At 38.9% G+C, this 18,231-nt stretch overlaps 1 protein-coding gene across 6 annotated transcripts in view; it reads left to right on the top strand.

The window, feature by feature from the left end:
• Positions 1-18,231, top strand: part of FHOD3 (formin homology 2 domain containing 3) — a 495,977-nt gene that overhangs the window by 264,054 nt on the left and 213,692 nt on the right. For all 6 annotated transcript variants that reach the window (XM_082640045.1, XM_082640046.1, XM_082640047.1 and 3 more), the window contains exon 6: positions 12,694-12,788. In XM_082640045.1, the coding sequence (XP_082496171.1) occupies positions 12,694-12,788 (95 nt within the window). The remainder of the gene's footprint in view (positions 1-12,693; positions 12,789-18,231) is intronic.

Genomic DNA, 18,231 nt, shown 5'->3' on the forward strand with positions numbered 1-18,231 from the left:
AAGGTAATGCAGCTCTGGAATCTCCGAGCCCATTTACAGAGTACATGTGACCTGTAATTTCACTGTAATATCGAGTGAAAGGAAAGAATGGATGAGGAGTTTATTAAAAGACTACTCAGGGCAGCAGTGTTTAAGAGCTCTTTGTTTAAAAAGTCAGATGACTCTGCTAGGAAGGAATTACCTTTCAATTTCTTCCATGGCATTTTTGGCATCTTTGGCCAAAGGAAAGGACATGAACAAGCAGGCAAATAACCTACATGAGATTGTTTTCTTGGAGTGGTTGTCTCCGATGAGTAAGAACTTCTTTTTTAAAAAAAATTACATCTAGCTCTGGTTTATAAATGAATATATATTTTATATGTAAGAACTTCTCTTTAAAAGGAAGGCACATGTAACTAAATCAACAGTCTTTTGACAGTCTTAGGAAGCCCTTAATGGAAGCAGAAGGCTCAGAGACACAGGAGCCCAGATGGGGTGGACAGAAAACTGAAAGGTGGTTGGGAGGCTGGGGATGGGAGGGAGCTGGGAGGTCTTCCATCTTCAGCTGATATGGTTAATGTTTTAGAAAATTCAGTAGTGACATCTTTCATGGATTAGAAAAAGAGTGGGAATCAGGCTGGATCAGCAGTTGCTATAATCCGAGAGAGACAATGGAAGCTGGACCTGAGGCAGTGATGGAGGGAAGAAAAGGTGAATTCAAGGCCTGTTTCAGAGGGAAATGGAGGGAATTAGATGACTCACTGGAGGCAAAGGATAAGGGAAGGAAAGGAGTTTGGAATAATAGATTCCAAACTTCTGTGGCTGAGATCTATAGGAAAAGTCTTCATATTTATATAAAATAGAACAAAAATAGAAACAGCCCTTACCTAAAATGAAATGCACTCTATTTTCTATTCTGTTTTGTTTCCTGAAAAAATAAATTGACGGTCTGGACTCACTAAATTGATTTCCTAACCCACTTGTGGTGTTTGAAAATGTAAGTGTGCAGTGAGCTTCAGTGTGTAGCCTGGGTGATTGGATGCTTTTAACAGGCCCCACTGGGACTCACTGCAGTAGGCAGGGTGAGGAGTGTCAGGTGTTAAGGGGGAAGCAGTTTAAACCCACCAGTCCTGCTTTCAGCAAGTTATCTTGCTGGGAGTTATCTGTGGTGTATGTTATTGTTCCTTTTAGAAGATCCTTGGACTAAAAGATTTCCAGCTTCAAAAAAGAAAGGAAAATAAGAAGGAAAATGAAAAGGAGAGGAGAAATGAAGAAGAGAAAAAGGATTGAAAACCATGTGGTTAGACTGTTGAGGCAAAGTTCTGAGCAGACCCAGACACAGGGCTTCACTCCAGGCCACCTTCCATGTTGCTGCTAGAGTTCTTATTCTAAAAGCAGAGAGGGAGAAGTTCTGCCTGAGAGGGCGTAAGCACACTGGAACTATCTCTCCCATTAGATGTGACTATAAACCTGGGAAAAAAATACGTAAAGCAGCTATTTGAGGACTTTGAAGAGTAAATGGTAGTGGACAGATTGGAGAAGAAGACTAAGATTTGAAGATAGCATTATGATGATGCTTTTCACATTTTTCTTCTAGTATTTCCTGGTCTGGACTCAAATCAGCCCCAAACCCAAAAGTGACCATCAGTGTATTCAGAGAGAGTTCCAGAAAAGGCCTTCTATTTCTGGCTTGAGTAGGAGGAAAAGGGACTCCAAACACTCAAGAGTGCAAAAGTCCCCCGGTGTTTCTTAGTCTTTTCTCTGTTATCTTGAACCCCTGCCCCCAGGTAATTGCATGGTAAGAACAGCTGTGATAATAATGTGAGAACAGCAGGGGCCTGCAGGCACCTAAAACTCTGAGGGAAGGAGGCATAAACTTTTGCTTTGATTGAGAGGAGTTGTAGTCACAAGGGGGTTGGGGTGAATTCCGTTTGTATTTTTCCCTCTCTGTTTTCCCACTGCTTGGCCCCAGATGTGAACACAGTCACAAAACGTCAGTGGCAGAGCAGGATAAATAATGGCCCAGCTCTCTGGTTGAAAGACCAAGAAAGGGAGCCCCAGGGAACCTAAAAGCAAGTATCAGGGAGATAATGGAAAAAGAGGAGCTCAGGAAAGTGACCTTCAAAGTTTTTTATGAGCCCCTGGGCTCACCACAAACTACACGCATGAATCTGATGCTAATCAGTATACCAAAGACTTTGAGAACTGAACAAGGTAGACCGCTGCCCAGGTTCCAGACTAGCCACTGGGTGGTAGACATGCAGGGCCAATCCAAATGGCGCAACAAAGGACTTTGAAAATTGAACTGGTATTGGAACCACAGCCCATTAAAGGCAGGTCAGAACTTGTGGCTTAAAGGGAACAGGTTAAATTGCCTGCTTAAACAAAAATGTCAACATTTTCTCTAATATTTAAACAAAATCCAGAGTCTTATAATTTTCAAAATGTTCAGGATATAAGCCAAAATTAGTTGATATACAATAAACTAGGAAGATTTCAACTTGCATAGGAAAAGACAAATCAGTAGACCCCGGTGCCAGGGTGACATTGACTGAATTTGTCAAATGCTTTAAAGCAGCTATTATAAAAAAAGGAAGTAAGGATGAACACTGTTGAAGTGAATGGAAAGATAGAAAGTCTCAGAAAAGAAACAGAAGATATAAAGAAGAGCCAAATGAAAAATTTAGAAATGAAAAATACATTAGTCAAAATAAAAATCTTACTAGACGGGCTCAGTAGCAGAATGGAGATGATGGACCTAAATTCAAATGTACCAATAATTATATTAAATGTAACTGGCCTGATCACAGTGATTAAAAGACAGAGATTATCAGAATGGATACAAAAAACAAGACCCAACTAAATGCTGCCTATAAGAAACCCACCTTAATTATAATGCTATAGTTAGTTTAAAAGCAAAAGGATGCAGAAATAAATATCATACAAACACTAATCAAAAGAAGGCCATATTAACATTAGAGAAAGTAGAGGCCAAAGTAAAGAAAATAGCAAGAGATAAAGAAGGACATTATAATGATAAAAGAGTTGATTCATCCAGAATTGGAAAACCTATAGAGCTTCAAAATACATGAAGCAAAAACTGAGAGAATTGAAATAAGAAATGGAAAATCCTCTGTTGTAGTTGAAGACTTCAGCATTCCTTTTTTAGTAATCAATAGAACTGGTAGACTGAAAATCAGCAAAGCTATTGTGGAACTAAACAGTACCATCAACAACTAGTTCTAATTGACATTTTTAGAGTACTCTACCTAACTATAGCAGAATACATATTCTTTTCAAGTACATATAAAACATTCATGAAGATAGGTAATATCCTGGGTCATAAAAATAACAAATCTAAAAGAATTGAAATCATATGATATATTTTCTGGCCATAATGGAGTTAAACTATAAATCAATTATAGAAGGGTAACAGGAATATCTCCAAATGCTTGGAAATTAATTGGAAATTAAACAACATGCTTTTAAATAATCCATATGTTGAAGAGGAATTCTCAAATGGAAATTAGAAAATATTTTGAACTAAATTAAAATGAAAAACAAAAATTTGTGGGATGCAGTTGAAGCAATGCATGTAGAGAAATTTATAGTATTACACATTTCTATTAGAAAAAAAGAAAATAATCCATAATATAAACACCTGCCTTAAGAAACTAGAATAAAAAAGGAAAAACAAACTCAACCAAGTAGAAGGAAAGAAATGATAAAGATAAGGGTAAAAACTAATGAAATTGAAAACAGAAACAACGGAGTCGATATCAGTGAAACAAAATCTCATTCTTTGAAAAGGAAGATAATAAGCAACAATGACAAAGAAAAAGAGAAGACACTAATTGCCAACATCTGTAATGATAGAGGGGCTATCATGACAGACTCCACAGACATTAAATGAGTAATAAAAGAATACTATGAACAACTCTAGGTATATAAAATTGATAATTAGATGAAAAGGGCCAGTTCCTTAAAAACCACAGACTACCAAAATTCACCCAAGATGAAATAGATAACCTGACTAGCCTTTTTACTATAAATGTTATTAATGATGACTATTAAAGAAATTTGATTTGTAGTTAACAATCTTCTGAAAAAGGAATCTCCAGGCTCAGATGGTTTCCTGGTAATTCTGCCAAACATTTAAAGACAAAATAAAACCAATTTTACGTAATCTTTTCCAGAAAACATCAGAGGAGGGAATGCTTCCCAACTCATTTTATAGGACCAGCATTACCATGATATGAAACAAGATGGAGACAGGATACTACAGACCAATATGTCTCATGAACAAAGATGCTAAAATCCTCAGCAAAATATCAACAAATCAAATTCAGCAATCTATAAAAGGAATAATGCACCATGGCCAAGAGGGAATGCAAGGCTGGTTCAGTATTTGAAATTCACTTTGTGTAACTCACCACATTATCAGTCTGAAGAAAACCCACTTGATAATATCAATTGATATAGAAAAAACATTTGACAAAATTCAGCATTCATTTATGATTAAACAAAAATTTCTTAACAAACTAGACATTGGGGGGGATTGTCCTCACTTTGATAAAGGGCAATGTGCAAAAACCTATAGCTAACATCATAATTAATGGTGAAAGACTTACATGCTTTCCCCCTAATACCGAGAAAAAGCAAAGTTGTCCACTCCTACCACCCCTATTGAAATACTTAACCAGTGCAATAAGGCAAAGAGGAATAAAGGGTGGGGGTGGGGTGGGGAATATAGGTTGGGAAGGAAGAAATAAAATTGTTCTAGGTCACAGACAACATTACTGGCTATGTAGAAAACCTCAGAGAATCTACAAAAACATAACCCCCAAACCCCTAGAATTAATAAGTTTAACAAAGTTACAGAATACAAAGTCAAAACAAACAAACAAAATTTTTATTTCTATATACTAATAATAAATAGTTGGAAATGGAGAAGTTTTAAAAATGTTTCCAGTAGCTCCAAAATATATGAAATACTTATAAATTTAGCAAAAAGCCATATACAGAATCTTCAGTTAAAAACTACAAAACACTCATGAAAATAGAGATCTAAATGATGACATAATAGGATCTTGGGTTATAAGACTGAATGTAGTAAAGATGTCATTCTTCCAAAATTTATCTGTAGATTTAATGCATTTCCCATAATACTTCCTGAAAGATTTTTTTCAGATTTAGAAAAACTGCTTCTAAAATTTACATGAAAAGGCCAAAGGACAAGAATTGCCAAAACAATTTTTAAAAGGAAGAATGAAATTGTAGGAGTCATACTACCTGATTTTAAGACTTCTTATGAAGCTACAGTAATCAAGATACTGTGGTGTTGGCAAAAGGATAGATGGATAGATCAGTGGAACAGAATAGAGAATCCAGAAATAGACCCATGCAAACATAGCCAATTGATTTTTGGCAAATTTGCAAAAGCAAATAAAGATAGGATAGTCTCTTCAAACAATGGTATTAGATCCATTGGACATCTATGTGAAAAAAAAAAGAATATCAATCTAAACCTCACAATTTATACAAAAAAAATCTCAAAATGGAGCATATATCTAAATATAAAAAGTAAAACAAAAAATTTTTAGAAAAAATAATTGTGACTGATTTGGGCAGAGGGCTCTCCCCCACTGTGTGTCTTGGAGAGTCTTTCATTGAGTGCTTCTGTCCAGTAGATAATTGATGTGACTTCAGTGACATACTTGATATGACTAATGTTTATTGAGCACCTGCTCTGAGTCAGGCATTGCTCTAACTCAATCCCTACAACACCCCTGAAAAGTAGGTACTACCGTCTTACTATCTTATTTTTGAGATGAGGGAACTGAAGCACAGAAAATTAATAAAAATGCCTCGAGTAAATTCCATGAGCAGCATAACAACAAAGGCCCTGGTCTCTTTTTAGACCTGTGCTATTGTTACCCACCACTGTGTTCTGACATTCTGATCCTCCTCATCCTTCTTAGAAATGGAAATCACTCATTTTCGTGGTTCCTGTGACCCAGGCCATCTACTTTTCTTTTCTTTTTTTTTTCCTGGGCGAGTTTTATTCACAGGCCCTCATTTACATTGGTGGTATTTTGCTGTGGAAGCTTAGTGAGACATTAACCCACTTAAATCTATTTAGTGCCATCTTGTGTCTGCAGTGTGTTTTGCAGGATGGAGTGCTTTAGCTTTAGGGCTAGGGTGCAAAAGATCTAGCCTGAAAGCTTTTGATTGTCACAATATTATGACAAATCAGTATGATCAGAAAGTTGAATTCCATTAGATGTGGACTTTCTGGTGACTTTCTTCCTTCAAAGTGGGCAGTTAATAGAACCTTGAAGGGAAACATCATAGAGCAAAAACTTACAGAAATTCTTACTTTGACTCCCTTTTTGTAGTGGTGCCCTGGCTTGCTGGGCTTTCTGCAGTACCACAGGCCCTGAGCAGTTAGGGAGGAAACTTTCATTCCTGGCTTTTCAGCCTTGGGGGGAGGGTCTCCCCAAGAAATGTACCTTCCAGAAGCTGAACAGTCTACATTGACTTCCCTGTGCCATTTAGCTGATTTAGAAGATGCTAAATATGCCTTGGATTTGCTTCCTCAGCAGTGGAACTTGAATGGAAAGGGACTGTGGTACAAAGTCCTCTTCCCTGGAGATTTGCCAGTTTGTTTTGGAAGGGAGAGGAGGAAAGAAAAAGGGAAAGGGAAAAATGGGCAGAATGTGCTGAATTCCCAGAACTCTTTCATGAAGTGGGTGTTATATCTTTCTGAAGGAGGGAGGGGTATGCCAAGAGGGATGGGCTAGTAAAAAAATTCTAAAAACCAAGAGAAGCACCTAACACTTTACATTACACAGTCTTATTTGGTTCCTTTTTGTATATTTCTTTACTTTCCAATTATAAAATTAATAGATGCTTATAATGAAAATCAGGGAAAAGTAGAAAAAAATACATCCAAAGAACATATAACCAATCATAGTGCTTAATATATAATGGGTTTCCCTTTCCTTCTATGCTTGAGATTTTAGTGTTTTACTAAATTACATAATCGTTATAAGGTTCTACTTTTTAATTATTTTATCAGAAACAGTTCACAGGTTAGGACATAGCTTTGATAAATTGCTGAGTTCTAGATCTGATACATATTTAGATTTCAGTTGATATTTTGATGTTATAGATGACACTCCAGTGAGTATCTTTGCTTTATCCTTTTTTTTCCCCCTTTAACTTAGGGTTATTTCCTTAGGATAGATTCCCGAAATCACATTGGCTTGGGAAGAGCTTAGAGAGGACTTCCAGGCTCTGAGTATAGACATGGAGGAGCCCGCCTACCCTGGCTGGAGGTGGACTCCACCACTTGGTAGTGATGGGATTTGGGGGCACATTCCTTTACTTTTCAGAGTTTCCGTTTTTCCCTCTGTCAGACAGGAGTTATAATACCTGCCTCACAGCAGGGCTGTTGTATTAATAACACGTATAAAGTCCCACCCTTGGACTTTGGGACATGGTACACACTAAATGGTAACTATTTTTAAAACAATTATAGCACTAAATAGCCTTATTATAGGACTTGTACCAACTTGCCCCACCACCAGGAATGTATGAAGTTACTTGTTTAACCTCTCCAGCAATTGATAACCTAATCATTTCTTTTAAAAATATCTTTCATGATTTAAGTGAAAATTCTACCTCATTGTTTTAATTTGCATTTTTATTATAGTAAGGATGAACAAGTTTGTTATTGTAAACCAGCTTGTCATCTCTCTTATGAAATGCTTTTAGTTTTTTTCTATTGGCATTTAGTATTTTCTTATCAACTTCTATGAATTGTTTATATAATAAATCATTTAAGCCTTTATCATATTTGCTGTCATATCATTTATCTAGTATTATATTTTTATATCAAACTTTGATTTTCTTTGTATGTTACATACTTATTTCTCATTAAGATGAGAAAGTGGTTATAATTGTGATCTATTATAAATTCTGTAGATGAATTTTTTATTGGGTCTATATATTTCTTGCAAATAATGACAGTATTATGTATTCATTTCTAAACATCCTACCTTTAATTATTTTTCATGTCTTGTTAAATTTGCTTGAAACTCTGTAGCATGGTATTAAATAATCACGGGATTAATGGGTATCATTTTAAAATTATTTCCGATTTTAATAGGAGTATCTCCAGTGTTTCACCACTAAATAGAATATGAAACTGTTATTTTCAAAAATGTACAGTTTAGTATGTCAAGGATATGTTCAATTAATTGTTTAAAATTTTGAGTTTTTACTTCTAAAATACAGCAGAGGGAGGAACACTCCCAAATTCATTCTACGAGGCCACCATCACCCTGATACCAAAACCAGACAAAGATGTCACAAAAAAGAAAACTACAGACCAATATCACTGATGAACATAGATGAAAAAATCCCCAACAAAATACTAGCAAATAGAATCCAACAGCACATTAAAAGGATCATGCACCATGATCAAAATTTATAGAGACAGAAAGTAGATTAGTGGTTGTCTGCACCTGGGGGTGGTAATAGGATTAATTGTCAGTGGGCATGAGAGATCTTACTGGGACAATGAAAATATTATAAAACTGATTTATGGTGCCATTCAGTAAAGTTACTGAAAAGCATTGAATTGTGCATGTAAAATGCGTGAATTTTATGATATGTAAAATATATGTCAATAAAGTTGTTAAAAAAAAAGGATCATGCACCATGATCAAATGGGCTTTATCCCAGGAATGCAAGGATTCTTCAATATATACAAATCAAACAATGTGATAAACCATATTAACAAATTGAAGGAGAAAAACCATATGATCATCTCAATAGATGCAGAAAAAGCTTTCGACAAAATTCAACACCCATTTATGATAAAAACTCTCCAGAAAGTAGGCATAGAGGGAACTTACCCCAACATAATAAAATCTATGACAAACCTACAGGCAACATCATTCTCAGTGGTGAAAAACTGAAACCATTTCCACTAAGGTCAGGAAAAAGACAAGGTTGCCCACTCTCACCACTATTATTCAACATAGTTTTGGAAGTTGTAGCCACAGTAATCAGAGAAGAAAAAGAAATAAAAGGAATCCAAATCAGAAAAGAGGAAGTAAAACTGTCACTGTTTTTAGATGACATGATACTATACATAGAGAATCCCAAAGATGCTACCAAAAAACTACTAGAGCTAATCAATGAATCTGGTAAAGTAGCAAGAAATAAAATTAATGCACAGAAATCTCTTGCATTCCTATACAGTAATGATGAAAACTCTGAAAGAGAAATTAAGGAAACACTCCCATTTACCATTGCAACAAAAAGAATAAAATACCTAGGAATAAACCTACCAAAGGAGACAAAAAACCTGTATGCAGAAGACTATAAGACACTGATGAAAGAAATTAAAGATGATACAAACAGATGGAGAGATATACCATGTTCTTGGATTGGAAGAATCAACGTTGTGAAAATGACTATACTACCCAAAGCAATCTACAGGTTCAATGCAATCCCTATCAAACTACCAATGGCATTTTTCACAGAACTAGAACAAAAAATTTCACAAATAGTATGGAAACACAAAAGACCCCGAATAGCCAAAGCAATCTTAAGAAAGAAAAACGGAGCTGGAGGTATCAGGCTCCCTGACTTCAGACTATACTACAGAGCTACAGTAATCAAGACAGTATGGTACTGGCACAAAAACAGAGATATAGATCAATGGAACAGGATAGAAAGACCAGAGATAAACCCATGCACATATGGTTACCTTATCTTTGATAAAGGAGGCAAGAATATACAGTGGAGAAAAGACAGCCTCTTCAATAAGTGGTGCTGGGAAAACTGGACAGCTACATGTAAAAGAATGAAATTAGAACACACCCTAACACCATACCCAAAAATAAACTCAAAATAGATTAAAGACCTAAATGTAAGGCCAGACACTATCAAACTCTTAGAGGAAAACGTAGGCAGAACACTCTGTGACATAAATTACAACAAGATCCTTTTTGACCCACCTCCTAGAGAAATGGAAATAAAAACAAAAATAAACAAATGGGACCTAATGAAACTTAAAAGCTTTGCACTGCAAAGGAAACCATAAACAAGACCAAAAGACAACCCTCAGAATGGGAGAAAATATTTGCAAATGAATCAATGGACAAAGGATTAATCTCCAAAATATACAGGCAGCTCATACAGCTCAATATCATAAAAGCAACCCAATCCAAAAATGGCAGAAGATCTAAACAGACAGTTCTCCAAAGAAGATAATGCAGATGGCCAACAAACACATGAAAGGATGCTCAACATCACTAATCATTAGAGAAATGCAAATCAAAGCTATAATGAGGTATCACATCACACCAGTCAGAATGGCCATCATCAAAAAATCAACAAACAATAAATGCTGGAGAGGGTGTAGAGAAAAGGGAACAATCTTCCATTGTTGGTGGGAATGTAAATTGATACAGCCACTGTGGAGAACAGTATGGAGGTTCCTTAAAAACTAAAAATAGAACTACAATACAACCCAGCAATCCCACTCCTGGGCATATACCCTGAGAAAACCATAATTCAAAAAGATACATGTCCCCTAATGTTCAATGCAGCACTATTTACAATAGCCAGGACATGGAACCAACCTAAATATCCATCGACAGATGAATGGATAAAGAAGATGTGGCACATATATACAATGGAATATTACTCAGCCATAAAAAGAAATGAAATCGAGCTATTTGTAGTGAGGTGGATGGACCTAGAGACTGTCATACAGAGTGAAGTAAGTCAGAAAGAGAAAAACAAATACCGTATGCTAACATAAATATATGGAATCTAAAAAAAAAATGGTTCTGAAGAACCTAAGGGCAGGACAGGAATAAAGACACAGACGTAGAGAATGGACTTGAAGACACGGGGAGGGGGAAGGGTAAGCTGGGACAAAGTGAGAGAGTGGCATGGACATATATACACTACCAAATGTAAAATAGATAGCTAGTGGGAAGCAGCCACATAGCACAGGGGGTTCAGCTCTGTGCTTTGTGTCCACCTAGAGGGGTGGGATAGGGAGGATGGGAGGGAGACACAAGAGAGAGGAGATATGGGGATATATGTTTATGTATAGCTGATTCACTTTGTTATACAGCAGAAACTAACACACCATTGAAAAGCAGTTATACTCCAATAAAGATGTTAAAAAATAAATAAATAAATCAGAAAAAATTTTTGAGTTTTTACATATTTAGGAGCATACTTTTTCTCAGAATGATGATGTGGTTTTGTCATTTGATCTTTTGTTGGATAGTATAATAGTGAGTTTTCTAACATAACACATATATTTGTATGCTTGGAATTTGTGTACAATCACTATTTTGTGCTTTGCTCTTTTCAATCATCACCATTTTATCTGGACTGTTCCCACGACCTACATATAAAGTTGTGTGTATGTGTGTGTGTAAAGCATAAAAGAAAGAATGTAAGAAAACATATCAACATATTAAGTATAATTCTTTAAACTATGAGATTATGAATTATTTTCACTTTATACCTCTTGTTGTCAGTTTTCTAAAATAAGATATCCTAATATTACCAGAAAAAAAAGTGTCACCTAAAAATGCCAATGCCATGCCAATTAATTATGGCTGCAGTAAGATTTAGGAAGTCAGACCTGATTCAAGGAAGCCTATTTACTTAGAGTATGTAACTTCTGTTTATTCGTATTCTAGAATCCAAATTATTTTGATACCAACGGAACTGAAAAAATCATTAATATTTGTTTTTTAAAAAAGTAATAACGTGGCTTGTTTTTTTGTTTGGTTTGTCTTGGTTTTTTTTTGGTGAATAATGACAATCTGTGGTGACTATATTTTTCTTAACTAAGAATTTAGGGCTTGGTATCAACAGTATTTTTTATGATTTCTTTAAAAAAAATTTTATTGCAGTAAAAGTCACATAATATAAAACATACTATTTTAACCATATTTAATGTACTCAGTGGCACTAAGTACATTCACATTGTTGTTCAACTCTCACCATCATCCATCTCCAGAATTTTTCACCTTCCTAAGCTGAAACTCTGTCCCCATTAAACACTGACCTCCCCACCCCCCCTCCCCACCCCCACCCTCTGTTTTCATGATTTCTGACATTTTAAAACCTGAAAGTCTTTAAAAGGATTACAAAGAATATTTAAATACATATTTATCCCTTATCTTAAGGGTTCAAATTGTATTGGCTCAAAATGGTTCCATAGTGTCTGGGACCTGCCTGACCATAGGCTGGGGCACCAGACAAGTTGTTTTTAGAAACTTCATGCACCCTCTTGGCCCCAGCGGGAGGCCACGACCCAGACACCATATCGTAGATACCTCTTCCTCGTCTGGGACTACATACAGATATAGAAATGTAAAAACATGCATTTATACATCAAGGCACAGAGGAACAACAATCACTGGATTTGGTGCCTTAATTGCATCTTCCAGACACCAGGATAACCCTTATTTCTTCTGGAGTGATCAACACTTTCTGCAGTGAGATTGAGCTAATTTCAGAGCTCAGGGATTCTCTGCAGATTTGGTTCTTAACATACAGTGTACTTAAAGTGTGAAAATCTCACTTGACATTATGGTCATTGGAGCTTATATTTACATATAAACCATAACGTCTCCTTGCTTCTTTTTCTCTTCTCTTCTGTAGCTTTGGGCCAGATTATGTTGTATGTGGATGGGATGAATGGAGTAATAAACCACAATGAAACCATTCAGTGGCTGTACACGCTCATTGGGTCAAAGGTAAGAGGAGGTTATGATGGAACATTTTATTCAGTTTGCATATTATACTCCTATATTTTTACTGTTACCCTCTCTGAGATGGCTTTGCAGAAAGAAGTCCTATTCAGCTTCGTTCCTGCCCTGTTGCAGTACAAATAAGGACTACTATTTTATAGATTAAAAAAAAACAAAACTCAGGGGCTTCCCTGGTGGCGCAGTGGTTGAGAGTCCACCTGCCGATGCAGGGGACACGGGTTCATGCCCTGGTCCGGGAAGATCCCACATGCCGCAGAGCGGCTAGGCCCATGAGCTATGGCTGCTGGGCCTGCACGTCCGGAGCCTGTGCTCCGCAATGGGAGAGGCCACAACAGTGAAATGCTCGCATACCACAAAAAATACAAAAAACAAAAAACAAAACTCACTCAAATTGCAAAGAGCTTATGAATTTTTAATGTATTTTTATTTTTTCCTTTTAAGCATTAATCAAATGCTTTTGGCACCTCTGGTTTTTAATGCTTAATTAAAACATTATGCTATGGATAGAGTATTAATATTACCTGCTGTATTTCATGTTTAATACTTTCAGTTACTTAAGTACATACTTATATGTTATACGTATGTATATGCATATTCCTATATATAGATGAATGAATTTGAGATTGCCTTTCAACTCTGCCATCAATTATAAAAGTGACCAACATTTATTAATAATTTACCTAGGCACCAGGCACCATAGTAGGTGCTTTTCAAGCATTATCACCTTTAATCTACATAAGACCACTCTAAGGTAAACAATGCTATCCCCATTTTGTAGTTGAGGAAATAGTGCTTGGTTATGAGAATCTATCTAATTTCCCCCACGTATCTTGGCCTACGTCTGGCTGGCCGTGCCTCGGCTGTGAGTGCCCACACTCTGGGGGTGCTGCCTTAAGAAGATCCACCCTGATACCCAAGGGGCGCTGGAAGCTGAGTGAGGCTCTGGTGTGGTCTTCTCTGGATTCAGGTGGGACCGAGAGGTACCTGGCTGGGGGCGAGGCGACGTGGACTTGGAGGAAGTAAGAAGGGATCCTGTCCTGAGCAGATGCTACTGACCCAGGCTGAAGTATGGTCAGCTTGGGGTGACGCACCATGGCAGAAACCACGGTGACTAGTGGAGGCAACAGGGTCAGGCAGGGAGGGCATCAAGGACCTGGGTGGGGAATTTCAGCCTGACTTCGGTCACAGAATCTGCATAGCTTCCCAGGGGTCCCTGCAGAACCTGTGGTCATCCCAGGCTTCCCATCCCTATGTTCACTGCCACCCCCAGTTGGGCGAGCCTGCCAAGGCTGGCAGGCACCAGTGCCATGCTCTTAAGCAATGAGTCACATCCCTTGGCCTCACTTCTCAAAGTACCTGCTTCCTGAGGACCCTGCCGTATTTCAGGGGCACTCAGCCTTGATTTGACTTTATGACAAGAATAGATCTAGTTGAGGCTGTATCTTCCTTCCAGACTTGGTGATGGTGCCCTTGTGTGGGTGGGAGGGCCTTTCCCCTCTGGATGGCTTTGGTATGCAATACCCACTGGGTCCCAGGTCCTTGGTTGCCCTTACATCTTCCTCTCAATTTTCCTTTTCCCAATATTATTGATGATAGAATCCCCCCAGTCCCATTTTATAATAGAAACAGCCATGGTTTCTCTTAGAAGACTGAAAATCTGTTCTTCTTTTTAAAAATTTGGCTCTGTTTTCTATGGAAAATGAATATGGCTCTATTTACAAACTGCTGTAGGTGACTTTACAAGCTGAGTGGAATCCTGGGCCTAATAGGCTGATTTAGCCAGGCTGAGGGAAGATGTATATCTCATATCCTGTTTCAGCGTTTTCTGATTTTTCTTTCCTTCTGTTGGGAGCCTTCCCTAACCTTCATGTTCATTTGGAAGTTGCTCCCTCCCCTGTGCTCTCTGCACGGTCTCAAGGACCCCAAAAGCTAGGGAGATGGGAGAATTTGCAATAAAAACTGACTTTATTATGGTCATGATAAAACGCCAACAAGCAGCCCTATTTCCAAAAGGGAATAAAACCTAGCAGCTATGCTTGTGATAGGAAAAGTGACAACCTTTTAGCTCATCACCAGGAAGGGAATAGAGGGAGGGCAAGGTCCCGGTGGTGGGAGTGGGAGGGGAGAGAGGATGGCAAAGGCAGGAAGAAGAGAAGAGAGAGAGGGGAAAGGGCGAGAGGAGAGACCATGGGCTAGGAAGAAAAAGAGGAGATGAGAAAAAGGAAGTGGGCCTAACAGAAGTGCCTCTGTCCGCTCAGTAGATGGGAGGAAGGCTCAGAGCCTTCAGTGTTGCAACAGCATCCTGTCAGTTTCTTTGGAATCATTCTGCAAGGAAAAGGAATGCACAGGGACATCCTTATTGACTTCTAAATACCATGGAGAAATCACAAAATTAAAAGTCCTCAAGAATGGGTTTGTAGGAATTATGCTTCCCCCACTTCTTTCCCTGTGTAGCACACACAGCGTTTGGGACCTTGGGCATCTCTCCTCGGGGCCTCTGTCTCCCCAGCCTCCTCCCCAGTCACCTGGGGCACCAGCCTCTTCCCCAGCCACTTGGGGCATCAGCATCAGATCAGTGCCGGTTTCCTTCTCCATCTTTCATTTTCCAGAAGGAAGGTCCACAATAGTCTCCAGCTCTTGTGTTCAATACCAGGCCAGTCACCCTGAGGAAAAGAAAATAGAGTCAAGGGTCAGCCTAAGCCGTGGAGCTTATGGCATTGTTAGAAAGGGGACCATGGGTCATGCTCACAGCCCGTGTCCACTCTGTGATGTCAGAGGAAGCTCTCGCCTGACCCTGCAGGGGGTGCTCGGTTCCAGGCTAGTGGCTGAAAGTCAGCAGTGGTCGCAGCCACCGGGTTTATCTTCAGTGCAGTTCTAATGAGATCACTTGTCTTTACAAAACCAGTATGGTGGTCTCAACACTCCCCCTCACCGCCATGACTGGACAGTGAGGAATCTGCAAAGACGAATGGATGCACCAACATGAAACCCTTAGGTTTTGAGAAGGAAGCCTCGGGCCCCTCCTTCAACATTCAGATTGGTCAGTACAACCACAGTGGTTTTCCTGGTTCAAATTAAATTAAGAAATCAGGAAAGCCAGGGGTCCTAGGGTTTTCTTTCAATGAAGATTTCTCAGAACCTAAAGAACAGGAACCATGAGGTCCTGTTGTTTTCACCTTAAACAGGCACAGAGTTGATAATGGAATCCTGGGTTAGAGAAACGTTGTCATTCTATTTTCATAATTCTTCATTTTCCTTCCATGAAAGGCAACAAGATGTGAGTCTGCCAGAGGGCCATTATGCAATATTTGCAGGTATTTGAGTCTTATAGACAGAGGAGAAAATGTTACATTTGCAGCTAAATAATTACTTTTTGAAAGAAAGAAAAAGTGTTTTCAATAACATGTTTCATTCTATTTACAAAGATCTGTCTTTAAACTTCCCAGTCAGAGGTAAGAAGCAGATGCTCACCCCATGGCTTTCCACACAGTATGGATTTTTTTTCTTTTAGTGTATCTGGAAGTCTCATTAATTGGGGGTAAGGTGATTCAGCTTGTACAGCATAGCCTTTCGTCATCCTCACACAGAGAGTCTGCCTCTCTGTGTCCGTATGGATCCCCTTCTGGCCATGGGGGAGGCCACAGGGGTTGTCCACCTCCTTATGGGTTTCATGACCTCCTGATGTCATCATGAAATCTGCCCATTCTGTGTTGCTAGTTCTGCATTTTTCTGTTTGCCCCACTGAAGCTCATTCTTCCAGCTGCGCCCGAGGTTGCTGGTCACAGATCTCCAGACTTTCTTTGTACTGTGTGGGGATGGCCCTGTGTCCCGACTCCCATGTAGCCTAGTTGCTAAACCTGAGTCTAGGGGAGCTCTGGCCACAGCCCCCTTTCACACACACATACACACACACACACACTCTCACACAGCTTAGAAAGCCATGCTCCCTCTTCTCCCTACCCCCCCCAAACACACACACACACACACACACACACACTCACACACACACCACACTGGGAACATTGCTCAAAGTTTTGTTAGGATGGTAGAATGATGAGAAGTATCGTGCAGTGTGTAGGATGGAGGTGGGTGGGTTGGGGAGAAATTGACAGGGATGGGAAGCTGGGGGGATAGCACAGTGTCAAATCTCTGAGGTGGTGAGGCCTGGCTAAGAATTACAGCAGAAATGGAACGATGAAAATTTGGAGACATTTTGAGGAATAGCTTCCTAGGATTGGGTTTCTGCATGTAGAAAAACAAAATCAAGAATCAAAGCTAGGGTCATAGTTATGAATCTGGGCAGCTAGAAATACATCATTACCTCTGGCAGGAGTAGAAAAGTTGGATATTGGGGTTCATTAGCAGGAAAGCTTTGGCATTCTGGTTGTGAGATGAAGGCAGTGTCTCCCTGGAGAGCTAAGCAGGTGTGTCCAGGGTTCCAGGTGCTCTGGGAAGTGCTGGCTGGTTGTGGAGGAGAGGACGTTCCGTGAGCCCTTTGGTCATGGTCATTGGCATGTCACTGCCAGTGTGGTCCACTGAGATGACCTACATGTGGGTGAGATCTGAAAAGCTTTTTAATTTTTTTTTGGTTAAACTTTTTATTTTGAGATAATTGATACTTGTAGATTCACATATAATTGTTAGAAATAATACATAGAGATCCTGTGCAATCTTCACCCAGTTTTCTCCAAAGGTAACATCATGTAATACTGTACTACCATATCGCAAACCAGGAGATTGAGATTTTGGTGCAGTCAAAAGACAGAATATATCCATTACCAGCAGGAGCACTAATATCACTTCCCTCCTATTCCCACCCCCACCTACATCCCTGGAAACCATTAATCTGTTCTTCATTTCTACACTTTTGTGATTTCAAGAGTGTTATATAAATGGTAGTGTACACAGCATGTAACCTTTTGGAGCTGGCTTTTTTTCACTCAGCAGAATTATCTGAAGATCCACTGAAGTGCTTTTTGAGTTACATAATATAAAATAGAATCCTAGCCTTGAAGAGATGGCAAAGTCTTGTTCAAGGTGTTCCTGACATTCACCAGCCACATTGCTGATACTCTGGCAGAGAGAGTGCCATTTCCCCCCAACAGCCATTAATAGACGCTGGAATTGTGGGAAAGCCTTCCTTGTTGGGACCCACCTCGGCCCCTCTGTAATTAACCAAACGCTGTGCACTGCTTTCTTGAACAACACACACTCGCTTCCCCATGGATGCTCTTTGAGTATTTAAAGGCAGGTATCATGCCACCCAGTCCAAACTAAACTCGATGGTTTCCACAGATAGTCCTTGGGGATATAGTTTACAACTCCTCATCATATGGGTTACTAATTTTTCTGTCTATCCAGTACAAAGAATAGTAATATGGTAGGCTCCTGGGATACAGTGTCACCCTTCCACAAATCCTACCTCTGA

The sequence above is a fragment of the Mesoplodon mirus genome (assembly GCF_964341445.2).
Source record: "Mesoplodon mirus genome assembly, chromosome: 13".
Classification (NCBI taxonomy): domain Eukaryota; kingdom Metazoa; phylum Chordata; class Mammalia; order Artiodactyla; family Ziphiidae; genus Mesoplodon; species Mesoplodon mirus.